Source organism: Heteronotia binoei, chromosome 2, assembly GCF_032191835.1.
Source record: "Heteronotia binoei isolate CCM8104 ecotype False Entrance Well chromosome 2, APGP_CSIRO_Hbin_v1, whole genome shotgun sequence".
Taxonomy (NCBI): Eukaryota; Metazoa; Chordata; class Lepidosauria; order Squamata; family Gekkonidae; genus Heteronotia; species Heteronotia binoei.
Window position 1 is genome coordinate 157,224,274 of NC_083224.1, and position 22,013 is coordinate 157,246,286.

The 22,013-nt window shown below is 40.4% G+C and overlaps 1 protein-coding gene across 8 annotated transcripts in view; it reads left to right on the plus strand.

Annotated features, from left to right (window-relative positions):
- Positions 1–22,013, plus strand: part of NTNG1 (netrin G1) — a 366,458-nt gene that overhangs the window by 280,125 nt on the left and 64,320 nt on the right. For 2 of the 8 annotated variants that reach the window (XM_060232307.1, XM_060232304.1), the window contains exons 6-7: positions 17,014–17,079; positions 19,684–19,743. The exons of 4 other annotated variants lie outside the window; for them this stretch is intronic. In XM_060232307.1, the coding sequence (XP_060088290.1) occupies positions 17,014–17,079; positions 19,684–19,743 (126 nt within the window). The remainder of the gene's footprint in view (positions 1–17,013; positions 17,080–19,683; positions 19,744–22,013) is intronic. 2 more of the 8 variants (XM_060232300.1, XM_060232305.1) reach the window with 1 other exon arrangement.

A 22,013-nucleotide genomic window follows, 5' to 3' on the forward strand; every position in this document is an offset into this window, starting at 1 on the left:
AGGAAAATGATTCTATTAACTTGGTCCAGGTAGAAAGGTAAAGAAAGGAAAAACTACACAACTCACCTGTGACAACGTTGTTGCACTTGACACAATTTATTAAAGAAATGTTAGGGTTGGAGCTAAAGTTGCCACAACTAAATAAGCTTGCAAATGAAGCTCTCCTACTTCTCCCCTCCCACACAGCCTTCACGTTCTAATCCGATGAACCAGAGAACTCTCACAAATCACGTTGGAGTACAAAATTGAAGTCTGTAGCAGCAGGGAACACTTGGCAAAAACACCACTCACATCTATCTACAAGTGCTGTTCTGCTAGTACAAGTTCTATGACCCACCTTTGGATCTGATTTTGTAATTTGATTAATCACTGAATTGATAGGTTATGTTTGCATAAAAGAAAATACTTCTACAAAAAAAGGCCTGCTTTGTTTTATTTGGGATGTATCCTTGAGTTGCAGCATGGATCATCCTAGAAGTGTGATGTATCCTTGAGTTGCAGCATTCCTCATCTTAGAAGTGTGCTTGCCATCTGCAGTTTTCCCAGATATCCCTAGGTATCTACAGCCAAGTTATTCAGTGCTATCTCCCCCCCCCCCCAAGTTGAAATAAAGAGTCAGACGCAATAATTGGATTAAACTAAGGGTCACTTTATTTAATTTATTAATAAACAACAAGGGCTAAACAGAACCTGTGGCCTGGTCAGAGCCAGGGGTCTCAACATTTAACAAGCGAGCAACCCAGTCCCTGGCTAGAGCTGTATACCACAGCTCACACCAGGCCAGCTCAGCAAATAGGCAAAAAAACAGGAAGGTCCAACCACGAGCCGGGCAACTCAGTGAAAGGAACCTTCCAGGTGAGCCCCAAAGGATGGTCTGCATTCTCCCACCACGGGCCGACCAACCCAAAGGTCGATCCTGACAGACCCCTAACCCCACAAAAGGGGGATGCTTTCTGGTTGTCTCCTAGCCGCATAAGCTCATTAACCACAGAAACCTGCCACCACTAAGGCCACCTAATCTTCACTTAAGGAACGCCTAAAAAACAACTGAAACTGATAAGATCTAAGCAGGAGCAAACTAAAAGTTCTTCTGCCTAGACCGATCGCCAGATGGAGACTGGCACGAGCAAGGAAGGCGCACTGCTGCTGCAGCCAGCCCCCAAGCACAAGCCCATTGGGCTGTCAATCTTCCACTCTTCTCCCAAGGGTGGCAAATGTGTCCCTCTGTCCCTACAGCGAGGCTGCAGGTGGTTGGGACGAATTAGCTCAACTGAACATATAGCTCTAATTTTTAGTCATCTCCTTTTGCTGCCATTAATTCATTGAAGTGAATAGTAATTGCACATTGACAAAATTTCAGTATGGGGTACCTTGTTAAGCTTTTTAAGAAGGCACAAATAACATTTGCATAAACAGAAAAGCAATCACATATTGCTAGAAGGAAAGGCCAGCTTTAATATTTTATTTTTCTTTCCCTAATACACTAAATAACTGAAGAGAAAATAACTTTGAAAAATAAAGTATGATCTTAACCTGCAGCCCACCTATGAAAATCAATCCTTTTTTTTGTTTCAAACGATTTTATTAGAAACATATGGTAATAAATTTCAATTTCTTCATTAATAATTACTTTTTTTAATCTATCCCATATATTACTTTCTACCCACCCCTCCCCCCGTTACTTGACCCCCGCCGGTGTTATATACTTAAAATCTTAATATTAAAGGTACCCTTAATTAATAAGAACCAAAAATTAATATCCTCCTCCCTCTTGTACTTAGTCATTATCAAAAATTGTCCAATGTCCTTTTATTTTCCACTCTTTTTCTACGTATCTTCTGAAATTTTTCCATTCCATCTTAAATACTTCTAAATCATAGTCTCTTAAGGTTCTTGTTAACTTGTCCATTTCACTCCATGTCATAACTTTTACAATCCAATCCCATTTCTCTGGTATTTTTTTTGCTTTCACAACTGCACATACAATGTCCTAAAGGCTTAGAGCAAGTACCAGATTAAAGTTCTATCTTCTTTTGGAAATTTTTTCCATTTGTAATCCCAACAGAAAAGTCTCTGCAACTTTGTTAAATTCGTATCCCAAGATCTTAGAAATCTCTTGTTGAATCATCTGCCAATTCTTTTTCGCTCTTTCACAAGTCCACCACATATGGTACAAAGAACCTTCATGTTTTTTACATTTCCAACATCTATCTGGCATCTTATTGTTCATCTCTGCCAACTTTTTAAAAGTCATATACCATCTGTACATCATCTTAAAACAATTTTCTTTAATACTCTGACATATTGAGAGTTTCATAGAGTTCTTCCACAAATATTCCCATGTGTCCATCTGTATTTCTTTATTTACATTAATTGCCTTCTTAATCATTTGAGATTTCACTACTTCATCTTCCGTAGACCATTTTAAAAGTAATTTATAGATTTTTGAAATTAATTTTTCATTATCTCCAAGCAGAACTTTTTCTATTTCTGTTTGTTCTGGTCTTATTCCTTCAGTTTTAACATCGCTTTCCACCAAACTTTTTATTTGTTGCATTTGAAACCAATCATATTTATTATTCAACTCTTTAGCAGTTTTCAATTCTATTCCACCGCTTTGTATTTTTAGTAATTGATTATATGACATCCCTTTTTCCTCTCCTGTCTCAGATGTTATTCTTATTACTTCTGCTGGCACTATCCATAGTGGTTTTCTCTCATCGCCATATTTCTTGAACTTCATCCAAATATTTAGTAGATTATTTCTTATATAATGGTGAGAAAAAAAAACCATCCGACTTTTTCTTTCCATAGTACATGTAAGTGTGCCAGCCGAATTTATTTCCATGACCTTCCAACGTTAAAAGCTTTTTATTCAACAGCATCACCCAATCTTTTATCCACACTAGACAAACTGCTTCATGATATAATCTTAAATCTGGTAGTTGAAATCCTCCTCTTTCTTTAGCATCTGTTAAAACTTTCATTTTAATCCTTGTTTTTTTTCCCGGCCCATACAAATTCTGAAATCTTTCTTTGCCATTTATTACATTGTTTACTGTCTTTCACAATCGGAATAGTTTGAAACAAATACATTATTCTCGGCAAAATGTTCATCTTAATTGCAGCTATTCTATCAAGGAGTGACAAATTAAGCTTGTTCCATTTTATCATATCTTCGTCCATTTTACGCCACAACTTTTCATAATTGTTTTTAAACAGATCAATATTCTTCATTGTTATTTCCACGCCCAAATATTTTACTTTAGGGGTAACTTCACATCCCATTAATCTCTTCAATTCCTTTTGTTTACTTACTTGCATATTTTACACAATTTTTTTTACTTTTCTTTATTAACATAAAGTCCCGCCAATTCTCCAAAATCTTGTATTTTGGCTAACAACAAAGGTGTTACTTGTGTAGCATTTTCATTTATAAACATTATATCATCTGCAAATGCTCGATATAGGAAAATCCTTTAATTCTCATTCCTTCAATTTCTTCATCATCTTGTATTTGCATCAATAAGATTTCAAGAGTCATTATAAACAACAATGATGAAAGAGGACAACCTTGCCTTGTACCTTTGCTGATTATCATTTCTTCTGTAAGATCTGCATTTATACATAACCTTGCACGTTGTTCAGTATAAATTGCTTTTATCATTCTTATAAAGTTTTCCCTCAACTTTATTTTCTCCATTACTGCAAACATAAAGTCCCAATTCAAATTATCAAAAACTTTCTCTGTGTCCGCAAAGAATAATGCAACTTCCTTCTCTGGATGTCTTTCATAGTATTCTACAATATTTACAACAGTTCTAATATTGTCTCTTATTTGCCTTTTAGGGAGAAAACCCGCTTGGTCTTCCTTTATAAAGTTTATTAGATATTGTTTAAGCCATTCTGCTAAGATTCTTGTGTATATCTTATAATCATTGTTTAATGAAGAGATAAATTTGAACTTTGTAAACTTAAAAGACAGTGTTAAAAGAAGAAAGGAATTTATTGTTTAGTCTGTCTGTGGTTGAGGAGGCAGCCCCATCGTCACAGATCTGCAGCATTCACAGTTAACACAGGAAATACATCAGATATTGTGAGATTTCTCTACCAGTGAAACGAGATTTGAAAGCAAAAAAAGCAGGAAGTATTGGAGGAAGAAGAAGGAAGTCAACCAAGTAAACAGCCTACTCTAGGATTATAATACCAGAGAGAAACATCGGTGGCCATTGTTGTTGGGAGGACTAAGTTTTAACATCATTTTTAAAGTGATTGGGACATTAAAAATTGGTGGCGTTAACAGATTTGGCAATTAAAAAATTACTACTGTTCGATAGTAGATAAGAAGATTTGAACTGGTAAAAGGGAAAAAAGATTTTTTTTTTAAATGAAGCAAAAGTTGTGACTGCCATTTTGGGAGAAATAAAAACTTTAAACATTAATATCTGAGCTTGGGAGGCTCAGAGGACAGCAAAACTGGGTGCATTGGAAAGGGCAAGCTTCACTTTATCAAACCTAATGGTTCAAATTTAATCTGGTGAGATCAAAATTTTTGATTTTTTTTTACATGTCAGACCCGAAACAAACTTGTGCTAGGTCTGCTTCAATAGAGAAAATGCAAGCCCAATTAGATGCAATGGAAGCTAGGATAATGAAGGGGGTGAAAGAAATGATAACTGCCTCTAAAAAAGAAATAAGAAAGGATATTGAGGACTCAAAGAAAGAATTAAAAAAAAGAAATAGAGAATCTCAGAAATGACACTGTGGTAATAATAAAGAAAGTACAAGTGGAAGACAGAGTGAAAACACATGACTCCACCTTGTTAAAATTACAAGAAAAAGTGACAATTATTGACTGCAAACTGATGGAAACTCAGATCCGTCTGAGAGGTGTACCTGAAGATGAAGAATTAGACCTGAAAGAATACATAATAAAAATAATTGCAGAATTTTTGGAGGAAGATCCTGAAGGGAATAGAAATATATATGACTATATGTATAGAGTAAATTCACTCTATGCAAAAAAGAACAATCTGCCAAGAGATGTGGTCATAAGATTTATGACAAAAGAAATGGTGGGAAAGATCATGAATAAAAACTTTGAAAAGTCATTGACAGTGGGAGGCAGTAGAGTAAGAATTATGAAAGAATTGCCAAGATAAGTGCTAACTGACAGAAAGGCATATAAAAAATTGACAGAAAAACTATGTGACAATGGAATGAGGTATAGATGGATAATACCTGAAGTTTTGAGCTTTGAACTTTAAGGGAAAAGGATTACAATCACAAATACACAGGAACTGCGTAGATTTCATGAAAAAATAAAGAATTTGCACCATGATGGATTACAAATCGATATCTTGGAATGTAAATGGACTAAATTCACCACAAAAAAGAAAGGCAACATTTCATTGGATAAAAAACAAAATTGTAATATAGTATGTTTACAAGAAGTGCATATTAGACAAAAGGATTATAAATTTCTATGGAATAAACAATTGGGACTAGAATTTTTTACGTTGGCTGAACAGAAGAAGAGAGGAGTAGTCTTTTATATTAAACAAGAATTAGACCCGAAATTGGTATTTAAAGATAAAGATGGAAGATATATAGCGGTAGAAATTACTTTGAATGCCAAAAAAAGTTGTTGTTGTTGGGATTTTATGCTCCAAATGGTGCTAAAGACATTTTCTTTAAAAATATTGCACAACATCTTGATGAAGTGACCTATGAGCAAATTTTATTGATGGGGGACTTTAACGGAACAATTCAGAATACGATAGATAGATCTGGGAAGACAAAAAATGATAAAGAAGGGAAATTGCCAAAGTCTTTTTTTGAATTGGTTAAACAGGAGAGTTTGGAAGATATATGGAGGAAGTTTAATCCTGAAGTACAAGACTATACCTTCTTTTCAGCTAGACATAGCTCTTTCTCTAGAATTGACATGTTGTGGGGTACTAAAGATTTGGGACTTATAACAAAGAAAATAGAGATGTTACCTAAAATAGGAGCTGATCATAACCCAATAATGTGGATTACAAAACTGTCGAAAAAGTCAAGAAGATGGAGATTAAATGAAGATTTACTACAAAATAAAGAAATAGTGACATCTCTAGAAAATGAAACCAAAGCGTACTTCCAAGTAAATGACAGCGAGGATATAGAATTTCAGATGGTATGGGATGCCTACAAGGCAGTAATGAGATGATTACTAATAACATTGAATAATAAAGTCAAGAGAGCAAAAGATAAACAGATGTTGGACATTCAAAATGAAATTAAGAAAAAAGAAGGTGAATTAAGGAAAAGGCCAGGAAAAAAGAAAATCATAAGGGAGATTATAATATTGCAAGCACAAATGAGACATCTGTTAAATAAAGAATTGGAATAGAATTTGAAAAAATTAAAACAGAAATCTTTCAAGCAAATAAACCTGGAAAATATTTGGCCTGGCAATTGAAGAAAAAGAGAGAAAGTAAAATTATTAATAAAATTGTGGCTGATGGAAGAAAGATGGTAGATCAAGAAGGAATAAAGGGAGAATTTTTTAAATATTATGCTAAACTATTTAAAGGTGTTAAAGTAAAGAAGGAAAAGATGGAAGCGTATTTGCAGAAGATTAAAATAGCACCCTTAACTGATTATATGAAAAAAGTTTTGAATGATCCAATTGAAAAAAATAGAAATTGAAGTAGTGATTAATGCAATGAAAATTGGAAAGGCACCTGGACCAGATGGATTTACGGCAAATTTTTAAAAAACATTTAAAGAAAAATTAATACCGAAACTTCAAAAATTAATGATTGTGATAAGAATAAATGGGAAAATACCAAATACATGGAAGGAAGCAGTAATTTCGTTGATTCCAAAGGAAGATAGAGATGTCACTAATGTAAAGAACTATAGATCAATCTCATTATTAAACAATGATTATATGTGAAAATCAATCCTTATTGATTAAAATTGAGTTATTAATTAGCCAAAGTTGTAGTTGATTGGTAGCACAATGTTAAACAAAGTTATATTCTTCTAATCTCATTGGTTTCAGTGGATGAATTCATGGCATGCAAAGAAAATCCAAGATAAGCATATCAGAGAGAACCTTTGTAACTCATACATGAATTTGCTGGCTGACAGATGTAGATACCATAGTTTCATGAATTTCAGTGATCACTGGCTCAACAAAAATATATTTAAGATTGTAGTCTAGATGCATTTCTGCCAACTAGCATGTCAGTTGTAAATAGGGTTTCCAGCCTCCAGGTGGTGACTGGGGATCTCACACACAAACACATGAATCTTATACTGAATCAGACCATTGGTCTATCAAAGTCACTATTGTTCCCCCCCCCCCCCATCAGAACAAATAGATGGATGCTGAAACAGATTTAAACAAGGGCCACTTTATTAACTATTTATGACCTGTGCAGCAAGGGAAATACACCTAGCACAGAAGGGAGGAGGGAGCTGGCCAAATGTAATCCTCTGACTACCTCCCAATCAATGGGCGAGTTACCTGCCACAATCCTGAGCCAACCTTGTGACTCTCAACCAGCAGCATGGCATATTGGAAACAGCTGCAGGGATAAGTCTAACCAGGTAGCTTCAAAGAGAGATATCCATCCCCAACCTTGAACCACAAGGCCATTCCTTGTGAACCCCCTGCCTCCAAACAGGAATGTGCCCAGGTGCTCACCAATTCAGGTTTCCTACCCACACTATTCCACAAGTGACCATAGCCAATTATTTCAGATTCACTGTTCACAGTGCAAAGTGGAAAATCGTAATCTTGCAGCCTGCAGCGTAGCTGCTAGGCTGCTTAGATCTGTTTGCCCTCCAGGGCGGGAGAGTTGGTCCGCGCGCTGTTTGGGCGCGCTTTGCAGGGGGCGGGGTTTAGCCGCGTCAACGGCTAGCTCCCCGTCCCTCTCTTCAGTCCGTCGACGATCGGGAGCGCAGCGTTCGGGAGGCTCTTGGGGAGCCTTTTTCCTGGGCTTGTGTTGGCGGCGGTTTGAGGCTTCGGAGTGAGCGAGGGGTGCTTTTAGTCTCCTTGTGCTCCTCGCGATCGGCGGCGGCCTCAGTGTGTGGCGGATCGGTGCGCCTCGTGAACGGCGGCGGCCTCAGTGTGCGGCGGATCGGCTTCTCTGAGCAGCGGATTGACAGCGGCAGGCTGAGTGGCTCTTGGGGCTGGGTGGTTCACGTAGTTAGTCTAGCCTAGCCTGGTGGAGTTGGGGTGGTTAGCCTAGCCTGGTGGAGTTTGGGTGGTTAGTCTAGCCTGGTGGAGTGGTTGCTGGGGTTCCTTATCCTGTATTTGGGGTCAGTGATTATATGCTGCATAAGCTTGGTAGCCCAGAGTGTTAAAGCTGCAGTACTGCAGCTTGGGCTACTAAAAATCCTGAGTTGAATCCTGGTGGAGGCGTGGGCCAGGCGAAGGGCTTCAGGTGGCATTGGTATTCACGGGAGGTGGAGTCGGTCAAAAGCCCCGCACCACCCTTGGTTATAGTGGAGCAGCATTAGGCTGTGGTAGCTGGGGCTGTTGCTGGGCAGTTTGGGCGGCCATTTTGTGGGTTCCTTGGTAGAGGGGCCGAAAGAGCTGGGACTGTTGCTAGGCAGTTTGGGCGGCCATTTTAGGTTCTTTGAGAAAGGGGTGAAAAGACAGTTGGGCGGCCATTTGAGTTTACCCCTTTTATAAGGCAAGTGGGCGAAATGTCTGGGGGTAAAGGTTCAGGCAAGTCTAAGGGCAAGAAGCCTGCACCCAGACCATCTAAAGCTCCTGCCAGGAGGCCACCACCTCCGTCATCCTCTTCGGATGAGGAGGGTGAGGGGATGGTGGATTATAGTATTTTAAGTAGGCTGCAGGCCTTAGAGCAGGCGGCGGGTGTTCCTTCCTTGAGTAGAGGGGGCGAGGTTAGGCAATCCAAAAAGGCAAGGCAGGCTAACATTCTCACCAGGTTGTCCATTCTTGAGGGCAGGTCTGGTGGAGTCGTGCCTGGCAAGGATGCTGGTTCCAGTGGCCCTGATGCAGGTGCGGTGGAGGAGGCGCGGACGTCGGGCATCGGTTTGCCGGTAGTGCCGGCTGGGCTTGGAGGTAGGTCCAGTGATGGTTTGCAAGTTGGGTCTGGGCAGGTGTGGCCATGGGGAACATGGGGACCTGCTACAGTAGCCGGGCTTGGCACCTCAGGGATAGGCTTAGGTGTGCCTACTCCTGCTGGGGCTGGGCTGGTGCAGAATTGGGCTTGGCCAGGGGGGCAGGGCACACCTTGTGTTCATCCGGGTACAGGGCAGTTGAGTTGGTCTGGTCCCATTTTGGGCGCACCATCGCAGTATGGGATGGTGCCTTTTACAGACTTGCCTTTTGGGGAGGTTGCTTTGCCACTCGGGGACCATTTGCTTCCTGCTACAAGGGAGAAGATTTTGAAGGGAGAGTATGTGGACATATTTTCCCTTCTTTATCGAGAAATGGAAAAGAAAGACAAGGAGGAATTAGATGAAAAGGAAAAGGAGAAGCTGCGGAAGAGAAAGGTTGACAGAACATGGGCTAATTGGTTGCCTGGGTTCTGCATTTATGCTGGGGTAATTGCCAGGGTGCAGCCGTGGCGGGCGGCATCATTGTTCCAATATTTGGACATTATTTATAAAGGTTATACTGCCTTTAGTGGATCAGCCTGGTTACAGTACGACCAGGAATTTAGAATGCGGGCTGCCCTATATCCGTCCATCCAGTGGGATCGGATTCACCAGCAGCTTTGGCTGCAGGTTATGTCTCCGGCTAGGCCTAACCTGGGTGACCGATCAGATAGTGGTCACTTAGTGAGTAGGGCGTCCTCATCCGCTTCGTCGAGCTCTCCCCACGGTACAGCGGGGCAGGCGGTTCAACCCCGCTTGCTCTGCTGGGACTTTGGATCCCTGGGGGTGTGTAATAGAAAGGCGTGCCAGTTCAAGCACGCCTGCCCCTTGTGTGGTGGATCCCACGCCTTTGACAGCTGCCCTAGAGCCCGGGGGCGCAGGAATCAAAAGAAGCCTGGCGGGGGCGGAGGAGCTTTTCCAGCCAAGAAAGGGCCCCAGCCCGATAAGGGTGGGACCGCTTAAGCGATGGCTAGCTAAGTATCCTAGGAGGGTGGACGCTTTGTACCTGTTGGAGGGTTTTAAGTTTGGGTTTAGGATCCCTTTTCAGGGGCCTCGAGTTGCGTTTATGTCTAGAAATCTTAAGTCTGTTAAAGGTTTGGAACAAATAGATGGATGCTGAAACAGATTTAAACAAGGGCCACTTTATTAACTATTTATGACCTGTGCAGCAAGGGAAATACACCTAGCACAGAAGGGAGGAGGGAGCTGGCCAAATGTAATCCTCTGACTACCTCCCAATCAATGGGCGAGTTACCTGCCACAATCCTGAGCCAACCTTGTGACTCTCAACCAGCAGCATGGCATATTGGAAACAGCTGCAGGGATAAGTCTACCCAGGTAGCTTCAAAGAGAGATATCCATCCCCAACCTTGAACCACAAGGCCATTCCTTGTGAACCCCCTGCCTCCAAACAGGAATGTGCCCAGGTGCTCACCAATTCAGGTTTCCTACCCACACTATTCCACAAGTGACCATAGCCAATTATTTCAGATTCACTGTTCACAGTGCAAAGTGGAAAAAAAGACACCCCTTCTCAGAAGGCCAATCATGAGAAGAAGTGAAAATTCCTACTTAGCCCAAAAGATGACTGGCTTTAACCTGCACTATGAACAGGGCAGGAGGGTGAGCTGAGCAACAGAATAGCAACTGTCAGCCTATGGGTGGAGTCAGGCCTTTAAGGGAGCCAACTTTGCCCATGCCAACATCATGACTCATCCATCTCTCCATCCTGTTACTGGGACAAAACAACCCCTAGCCTCCAGTGGTGCACTGTGGAGAACAATGAAGATCCACATTATTCAGATTGGCAGCAGCTATCCAGCAGCTCAGGCAGAGCTCTTTCACATCACCTGGTCCTTTTAAATGGAGATGCTTGCAATTGAATCTGGGGCCTTCTACATGCCAAGCAGATACCCTAGCACTTGAGCCACAGCCCTTCCCTATTACAGTTTTCCCTTCTCCTGCTATTACAACTGATTTCCAGGCAACAGACACCTGAAGAAAATGGCTAATTTAGGTGAATTCTATGGCATTATATCCCATTGAAGTCCCTTCCTTCCCAAACTTTGCCCTCCTCAGGCTTCACCTCCAAAATCTCTGGGTACTTCCCAACCTGGAGCTGGCAACCCTAGTTGTAGAAGAATAGCATTTTCCCATGGCTTGAAGTACTCTTGATTGTTTCTGAGGAAAGGCTGTTTTCACTCTTACTAACACTTCCAAAACTTTTCACAGCTTGGGACACTTCGAAAACTCTACCCAGCTTAGTCAGGGCTTATGGGACAGAATGAATCTCTCAGAAAGGGATGATTTTTGTGCTGGGGAAACAAAACGTAATGGTGAGCTAAAACATCATATTCTTCTATATCGCTAATGGTCCCAGATATAGCAAGAAAATTATATAATAAACAGAACAGAAAGGAAGAGCAAACGTTCTGTCATGTTGTGCAAGATGCTGTACAATAAAGCCTTTTGCATGGTGTGTAAGATAATATACAGCAGCCTGGTTTTTGAGCACTTCCTCAGTGCCCTGTGCAACATTAAATCTTAACATTTTGTAGATAATAGCAAGCCAGTTAGCATTCAGCACTGGAAATGAAGGCAGCAATGACAAGGTAGTTAGCAGTACTTTGAACAGGGAATAAAAGGAACAACTTAGCAACACCTTAAGCAATACCGAGTTCAGTTTTAAAAACAAAGAGGAACAAGATGGCTTCTGGTTCACTTCAGAATGATACACAGTTAAACCAGAGTTCAGAGTTTTTCTGTTGAGAATAAAACAAGTTACAAGCGAAAGTTGAGAATAAAATAAGTTACAAGTGAAATGAAAATTCATAATACCCTGCTATTGCAAAAAGTATATTTTTCTTTGCATGTAAATACCCCAAACATGCAGTCAGAGTTTCAGTGATGTTGTAATATCCATGAAATTAATCAGAAAGGTTCTACAAATCATTGCTTCACAGTCCATGCTGAAGCTGTTGCAATTTTCCATGGGCCTTCTCAATTCTTTTCAACTGCTGCCTCTCTAAACACAACATACTGGGTAACATAGCCAGTAGTTTAGTTTAGTGGAAGGAAATATAACAGGATAGCTATCTTCTATCATAACTGTCAAAATGGAGCAAGAATTGAATATCTTGAGCAAAAACAAGCAGAAAAATCAGCTAGCTGGTTAAAAAATATGAGTGTGTCCTATCCTTCCAAAATTCAATTCAATTAATATTTAGGTTAAAATGTTTGAAAACATGTCTGGGAGCAAGTTTTGCATTTCAGGGCATTTACTGCATTGTGAACATCTCTGATGTTGGGATTGATGTGGCATGCAACATTCAATTCAAAATAGGACAGGAAGAAACCTTGAATTTTAGCATTAAAATTTAAACTTAGGCATTCCTGACAACAATATGTAATATGTAATCTTTCATTGAAATCTGCCTCCATTCTTGAGGACTGGAAGTTAGCTAATGACACCCATATCTTTAAAAGGGGCTCCAGAGTAGATCTGGGAAATTACAGGCCAATCAGTCTGACTTCAATACTGGGAAAGTTGGTGGAAACCGTTATCAAAGAGAGAATTAGTAGGCATATTGATGAACAAAAGTTATTAAGGAAGATTCAGCATGGGTTCTGTAAGGGAAGATCTTGTCTCACTAACATGTTAGAGTTCTTTGAGGGAGTGAACAAACATGTGGACAAAGGGGACACAATAGATGTTGTTTATCTTGACTTCCAGAAAGCTATTGATAAAGTTCCTCATCAAAGGCTCCTTAGTAAGCTTGAGAGCAGGGCCGGCCCGACGCCCTGGAGCGCCCTAGGCAGACTTGCTGCCTGGCACCCCCTCAAAGCACCCCCATGGCCCCCCTATGGCTCCGCACCCCCTCCCCTCCCTGCCCCCCACCCCCCTGCGCAGTGTCCAGCCCCCACAGCACTCCACTCGCCTGCCCACCGCCGCTGTTAAGAGACAAAATGCACAGGCGCGAGCTGCAAAGCCAGCTAAGCTTACTTTTAGCCAGCAAGCAGGTGGAAGGGAGTGAGAGGAGTGCTGCCACTTTTAGCAGTGATGGGCAGGCAAGCAGAGCACCTGGAGGGCAGGGGTGGGATGCTGCGCAGGGGGAGGCGGTGGCAGCCCAGAGGGGGGCTAGCAATGGCAGCAGCAGGGAGTGGGGAGGGAAGCAAGCTAAGCACTTGCCTGGGGCACCAGAGGGAGGGGAGAGAGCCCAATTTGCCACCCCCCGCCTCTCGGCACCCTAGGCAACCACCTAGTTTGCCTAGTGCGAGGGCCAGCCCTGCTTGAGAGTTACAGGGTAAAAGGACAAGTCTTCTTGTGGATCAAAAATTGGCTAATTAATAGGAAAGAGAGAGTGAGTATAAATGGGCAAATTTCACAGTGGAGCTGGTAAGGAGTGGGGTACTGCAGGTCTCAGTAGTGGATCTGATGCCTTTTAACTTGTTTATTAATGATTTGGAGTTGGGAGTAAGCAGTGAAGTGGCTAGATTTGCAGATGACACTAAATTGTTCCGGGTAGTGAGAACCAGAGAGGATTGTGAGGCAGTCCAACGGGATCTGTTGAGGTTGGGCGAGTGGGTGTCAACATGGCAAATGAGGTTCAAAGTGACCAAGGGCAAAGTAATGCACACTGGGACCAAAAATCCTAACTATAAATACAAGTTGATGGGATGTAAACTGGAGAAGACTGACCAAGAGAGAGATCATGGTAGATAACTCACTGAAAATCTTGAGACAATTTGAAACTGCAATAAAAAAGGCCAACGCCGTGCCGGGAATTATTAGGAAGGAAACTGAAAACAAATCAACCAGTATCATAATGCCCCTGTATAAATCGATGGTGGGCCTCATTTGGAATACTGTATACAATTCTGGTCACCGCACCTCCAAAAAGATATTATAGCATTGGAAAAAGAGCAGAAAAGACCAACTAGAATGATTAAACGGTTGGAACATTTTCCCTATAAAGAAAGGTTAAAATGCTTGGGGCTCTTTAGCTTGGAGAAATGTCGACTGAGGGGTGACATGATAAAGGTTTACAAGATTATGCATGGGATAGAGAAGGTAGAAAAAGAAGTACTTTTCTCCCTTTCTCACAATATGAGAACTCATGGACATTCAATGAATTTGCTGAGTGTTGGGTTAGAATGGATAAAAGGAAGTACTTCTTCACCCAAAGGGTGATTAACAAATGGAATTCACTGCCTCAGGAGGTGGTGGCAGCTGCAAGCATAGACAGCTTCAAGAGGGGATTGAATAAACATATGGAGCAGAGGTGCATCAGTGGCTGTTAGCCACAGTGTATTGTTGGAACTCTCTGTCTGGGGCAGTAATGCTCTGTATTCTTGGTGCTTGAGTGGGCACAGTGGGAGACCTGACCCCACTAGTGGCATGGCCCCACTGATGGACCTCCTGGTGGCACCTGGGTTTTTTGGCCACTATGTGACACAGAGTGTTGGACTGGATGGGCCATTGGCCTGCTCCAACATGGCTTCTATCATATTCTTATGTCTTAAAACTTTTCAAAAGTAGAATTTAGATTTTTAAAAAATTAAAATGATTTCATATCTGAGCAGAATACATTTGTCAATTTGGCTGTGTCTACGTAAGTGAAATATACATAATTAGAACGTTTTACTGAAGAGAGTGACAATGCAGTCCTAAGAACACTTTCTTGGGAGTGAACCGCATTGGCTAGACGTAAGTAGAGCTGCTTACTCTTTGAGAAAGGAATTTGAATGCAAGTTTTTAAAAAATAATTCTGTTATCTGTTTACAGTGAGTCACACAACTATACCTTAAAGTCTGTGGGCACCCATTTCCTAGTTCTTTCAGTGTGATGGGGCATATTTACTCCCACATCTGTATGGGCGAGATCTTGATCCAAATACTCCAGGTGTGGCCTACAGTAGCTCTCCAGATGTTTTTGCCTACAACTCCCATCAGCCCCAGGCATTGACCATACCGACTGGGGCTGATGAGAGTTGTAGACAAAAAACATCTGGAGAGCTACCGTTGGCCATCCCTGCTCTATATCATCAGCTTAAAAGCTCACTTTAAAATGTAGCAATTCTGGTTCCACTGCAATCAATAAGAAATGTCATTAGATAATTTCAGAATATCTCAGACTGTCAGTATCTTTCACTGGAAATTCACAAGATTAAAACTATTTTAAAATGAAAATTTAATATTTTTCACCAGACAGCAAAACTAATCTTAAGAGGTGTGAAAAATTCTAACGATGGTTTTCTTTCTGATTTCTATGGGACACATGTGCAGGACAAATAAGTGTGGGCTTAGCTGATCGTGCATGAGTAGAATTTTTTTTTCCCTTGGACAGCTGCCTGTTTTTGTATAGATTAGCTATGATACAAAATGTATGAATTTTTTCTTTCATGGAAAGTAATGGGAGCTCAATCCACATATTTTTAAAAATCCTTTTTGGTCCCCACAGCATAAAATAGTAAATCTTGCTCTGTTTGGCTCCCAGGACCTTGAAAGTGGGAAGTATTAAATATTCTATTCCCTTATAATCTCATATTCCAACCTGACATAGAAACCATTGCTTTAAATAGAATTAGAGATAATGTGGGTTTATGTTGTTACTGAATGTAGCACACCAATGAACTGGCTGCAGGCACAATGGAACTGTGTTATCATCGGATGCTGCCACCTTCTCTTCAAGGCTTGATCACACATGCCCATTGATCACTTAATTACTGCACACAATAGATAGAGCAGGGCTTTTTTTGTAGCAGGAACTCCTTTGCATAGTAGGCCACACACCTCTGATGTAGCCAATCCTCCTGAAGCTTACAGTAGGCCCTGTAAGAAGAGCCCTGTAAGCTTTTGGAGGATTGGCTGCATCAGGGGTGTGTGGCCTAATATGCAAATGAGTTCCTGCTACAAAAAAAGCCCTGGACAGTAGACTTCTTCAAAAAGCATTACGTATGCTGATTTCAGTGTCCATCGAGGGGCAGCAGAAATGAGTGCACTTGTCCACAGCTACACATGATCACGAGGTTGTGTGTAACTGTGTCTTCAGCAGAGTTCCACAGCATTTTGGATTGTGCATATTATGTAGTAAAGAGCATAGATGCTTTTAGAGATGTTTTCCATAAAGATCTCATATGTGAATGACTGCCATTCCAACTGTTTAACGGAAGAAAGAGAAACAGATTTGTAAGAGGTGATGTTCACAATATTTTCCAGAGCTCTCAGATATATTTCAAATTAAAATTGAAAAAGTAATGCATTTTTAAAATATTATGTATTTTCTCTTTTATGCCTCATTGTAATGTGTATTATTAACAAAAGTCAAAGTCGCCTTTCTTTCTAAGTGAAAGAAACAGGGCTTTTGCAATTCTCAGTGCTTGCCTTGACAGGCATGCATACCTGGTACATATGTGTATTTGGATCATTCAAACTGCTATCTGTGAATTAGTTAGAGATACAGATGAACTGGTGGATAATTACACGTAATCTGAAAGATGGGAAGAGGAACCTCCTTGCCCTCTACTTCCCTCTGTGGCATCTCTGGTAAAAAGGTACACAATCACAGACTACTCTGTAGTGAAATGAGAAAATTTCAGGTAATCAGCCCGTTCATATTTCAGCATAAAAATTGTTACAGTTAAATTATACAAAAGTGTTACATATACATACAATATGTAAATGTCCATTCAGTGTTTTGAGAATCATCAATTGCTTGTTCTTGTTCAATGTGGCAGTAATGTATTGTCCAAGTGTGTCATAGACAAAGTCCAGTAATGGATGTTTGTGCTTTATGTCTTTCTCCATACACATCTGTTTAGAAACAAACAAACAGAAATCTTATCACAGATGTAAATAACAAATCCTAATTTCTCCTGATACATGCAGATCCTCCAAAGTTTGATAGGATATTGCCGAATATATCTTCCCTTGGGGTTTCTAACCCAAATCAAGGTAGGATTCTGTAAAATTCCTGCTAGTCTAAAATAACTTTAACTGCTTTCATTCAATCACAGATAGTGGCAAAAGACCTTTTTTTTTTTTTTCCTTTCTCTCTCTTGGGGCTAAGAACAAGATATACTGTCCAAACAACCTACTGAGAATTATTATCATACAAATGAATCTTACATGAAAAGGCTTTATATAACATGTGCAGATCTTACTCACCAAAGTTATAAGCACTTTTATTGCTTAAATTGAATATGAGTCCCTGGAGAAGACTGGGATTGTATAGGCATCGAGGTTTGCTTTATAAATAAGTTTTGAGACTTCTCTGAGTGCCAGGGATTTCCTTTGTCTCCATCAAATCATTTCTTAATGTCTTTCTCTTCTGCTTTGTTTTATAATTGAAATGAATGTTACTTTCAGTTGGTATTCAGCACCAAGGCTGCATAGAAACAGAGGGACTTAGAATGTTGGAAGCAGTGCCATATTCTCAGGGAATTTCTTTGAACAATGCAGCATTTTCAAAAAGCAGAGCTTTTCTCTTCTCTGCTTCCTTTTTCAGGAGGTCAGGTCACTCTGTAGGATGTTTCCCATATTCTTCTCTTTTTTTTTCTCTCAAGCTTAAAGCGTTACATTTCCACTAGCACTGACAGCAATCTCTCTGTCTGAAATCCCTAGTGCACTAGATCCACATCTGAATTCCAATGACATTCACACATGAAAATCTACTGACAAGACTGTGGCATGATGATTATTCCAGGAAGGAATGGAGTAGACAATGAACGATATAGCAAAAATGCTGGCATTTTAAACTTTATTTCCCTGCAATAACTTTGTACAGCAAATTTGTTCAGTCAGATATAAACCTGCTCATTATTTCACATGAACTTACCTTGTTTCCCTCCTATTAAAAAATAATATTGGTTTTCAGTTTGCTATCATTATATACAGGATGTTCCTTTTAAACTCTAATGAATACAGATGCAGGAGGAAATAAGCAAAAAACGATCCAGGAAATAGTTTCTAAGCTAAACTAAATGTATTAGCAATTTGTTGAAGAGTAGAATGGAAGGACTGTAGTCATAGCCCTTGATCGCAAGGATGAAATTGAGACTGCCCTAGATACATACATTACTAACAGCTAGAATTGCCTTAATCATGATATCCATATTATATTTTACAAGTTTTTCATATGGCCCTTGAAAATATGTAAAATAACAGATCTTTGATCAGCAGCTCTCCACGAAGAGTGGCTGTGACTTCCAGACAAAATTATTTATTATGCATTTTACAATCAATTGACTATTGGTGATAATGAGTTAATCAAGATACATTTAGCATTTCAATTGCTGCTCCTTGTTGAACAAATGGAACTGCAAATAATCTAAGTTGTAACATAGGTGCCCAGTGGAAGAAACAAAATGCAGTGTTTCAAGTTACCCTTCCTATGGTCAAATATGAAGGTCCAAGCAAAAAACAACAACAAATATTGTCATAATAGTAATTTACTAAAGGGGCTTGCTAATACAGTAGTACAAGTCCTGCAGAGTACATGTACCCACCCAGCCCCCACCAGGTGTAACTAGCACTGTTAAAGCTGATAGCACTGATCATAGTATGTATAAGGGATGCCCCAACAAAATTCATTATCTCAGTCACAGCCACTACTAGATTTATGGCATCCAAGCGAGCTGCACTGCTCATATTTTAACCAGTTTGCATGTGATGCATGAACATCTCACATACATACTGTATCGCTAAAGCTGGTAGTCTTGTGGTTAAAAGGAATTCACATATAAACACCTGTTTTTGTACCTAAGTGGTGCAGGAGATAAGTTTCTGAAATACAGATTTTTCCAAACAGATATATATTCCACATGTTCGCAGTTTAATTGATAACCATTCTGTTCACTATTTTTAAAATAACACATGAAGTTTCTTTCTCATACTTCACACCCAGCAGGAAAAGTAAGATCTCTAGAAATCCCTGCTTTATTTTATATACACACATACTCCAACTTGAGTCAGTGTTCCTGTTTTGTAGATACTGTCATCCATCATTTTCAATATTAAGACTCCTGTCTGTTCTTACCTTTAGTGGTAGGGAAGCCACTTTGTCAGAAGTCCAAAGTAACATGGAAGAAGTCAACACTCTGATTCCTTCTTTTGCCTTTTTTTTTCCTTTCTGGAAATTGGGGCAATGCTATCATGAAAAGAAGCCACAGCATAGACTCCTTCCAACATTTAATGAGCAGTATAGGGAATAATCATTTTGCATTGGCTTCCACAACACCAAAGGAAATACTGGAAGGGGACTGAAGAGAGCTCCTATTCTATTGCCATTATCAGCTGTGTCTTTCACTTTAAGAATACTCAACAACATTCCAAGGATGCATTTGCCCATCACTGCTCACAGACAAATACACTGAAAATGACATGGTTGGTTCCGGAACAGTACTTATAGGATTGTGCTTAAAGATATTGATTCCTGTTGAGCTTTATGCAGGCAGATTTTTTTAAAAAAATAAGCAACATTATCCTATTTTTATCATATGATTTCTTCCTATGTGAAGTTTTCTAATTTCTTTTTCCATTTTTTTTAAACCTATCCAGTTGGTCCAAAATTAGTTTTGTCTACTGTTTCTTCTATTCAAGTTGCAAACCACAAGAGAGGTAGGAATTCTTGCATTCATACAGTGATTTCCTAGCATTTGTTTTGTGTTGTGAAAAAGACTGCACTGTATGAATCTGGAATATCTGTGGTGTTGTACCTAGTATCATTCCATTAAAGGAGAATGCACAAATAAAAACAAATGAAAGGTTTAAGTATTGCTCCTGTAAAAAAATGTGATTCATAGCCTCCATGTTATTTATGTCATCAAATGTGAACAACATTTTAACTGTAAAAATGAATGTTTGGCAGAGTGATACCTTTGCTATTATTTACTATTGTAAATGGAGAAATATAATCTGGTTACTAAGGACAGATTCAAAGCATCATTTTTGAAAGCTGCACCTCATAACATTCTTTTAAATTTATATCTCTTGACCACACTTTGTTTGTGAAATGGCACACAATCCATCCACAGGTATCTTTTGTAGTGCAAAAGATCTGCTGAAATGACTGAGAGTAGTAGTTTTGCACAGTTCATTTCAGTGAAGCTTAAATAACAACTTCCATAGTTTAAATGTTACCATTAAGAACTCTAAGATCTTAGTTTATCTTGTAATTCTTCAGATGCTTGTTTCTGAAGGAACCTCCATATTTGCCATGGATTTTTTACTTTAGGCAAAATGTTGTTGGAAACTCTCAACTTCAGTATCTCAAGAGATTGTATGAATTACATATGAATCCCATTTGCCCCCCCGCCAAAGGTGGAATAAAGAGGCGGACACAAATAAATTGGTAAAACTATGGCCACTTTATTAAATAACACAGCAATGGCAAGGGCAACCAAACTGTGGCCAGGTCAGGGCCAGGGGTCTCCCCAGACCACTCCCCTGCCTTTTTCAGTGGGTGAGAGTCCCAGCCCCCCAGCCGGAGCTGTGTGTCACAGCTCCCATCAGGCAGGGCCAGCAAGGAGGCTCGCACCGAAGGGCCCAAACACCAGACGCGTCTCAGTGAAAGGCACCCATCCAATTGAGTCTCCAGAACAGTCTGCATTCACACACCTTGGGTCACCAATACCCAAAGGTTGATCCTACCAGACCCCTAACTCCCCAAAAGGGGGAGGCTAACCGGTCCTCCCCAGGCCACATGGCGCCATAAACCCAGTAAAATCTGCCCTAAAAAGTGACCAATCTATAAGAAGGCACCATCCCGAAGCCAATTCCTCAATCTACTGATATGCTATGCAGGGTAGGCAAAAAACACACCCCAGTCATAAGCCAAACAGCCGGGGAGTAAAAAATTCCTACCCGGCCCCTCAAAAAAGAGGCGACCAGCAAATGCCTACATAACAAACAGGGCGGGCGGGAGAACCGAGCACCGCAGGAGGACTGCCGAGAGGGGAGCGGAGGCTTCTGAAGGCATGCTGAAGCCCCGCCCCTGAAGACGTGCCTAAAGCACGCTAAATTGCCCACTCTTTCCTCCGGGGGGGGGGGCAAAATCTCCCCGGCAGCCACGCCAAAATGCAGCGGGCTGCCAGAGGTTCCATATTTTTCCCCCTCCCCAAAAAAACCTGCTATTGTCAGTAGGTCATAACTCATGGAATAAGTGTTGTCATGGCTCACAGGCTAACAACAACAACAAGATCTTAAAGTTGTTTAAAACAATAGAACCTACCACTTCCAAGCTCAATCATAGACTTTCATTTTAGCTGCTGAGTAGAACCTAAATAATAGGAGCTGATGCATTTATGGGAATTATAGCTTCAGAATAACTAAAGAGAAACAGGAATATTGCAAGAGGTGAAATCCAAATGTCTCTGTAGCAGTACTGTAAAATAGCATAAAAGGCTAATGAACCAGAGTTGGAGGCATAGAAAAATTCTCTCTATATTTAAGAAGTTGATATAAAGAATATGTTTACATTTGTCTATATAAACAGTGATGTTGGTCTGTGTAAGTATGTTCCAGAACATGTCCTGGTCCACTGCATTTCCTTGGGGCTGAACATAAGGGCAGTCCATGTACTCTGTTTCAGTTACAATGTTATCCTGCTACCGGAACTGCTGAAGCACAGCAGTTTCATAATCCTGTCTTGTAGTTTTTATTCCTATTATGTCAAAGTGGCTTCCTGTTCCTGATTAGTTTTTTGTTTTAGTCCTAAATTTTTTGAGACACAATTTTGCTAGTAAAACATGTCCCAGGAGATGACAATGGGGCAACTCCAGTGATCCCTAGGATCCTTAGGGGATCACTTGGTACCATTGCTCTTCTTTTATACCAATCCTGTAATGACAGAAACTACAGGTCACATGGAAGTTCCTTCAACACCTGTA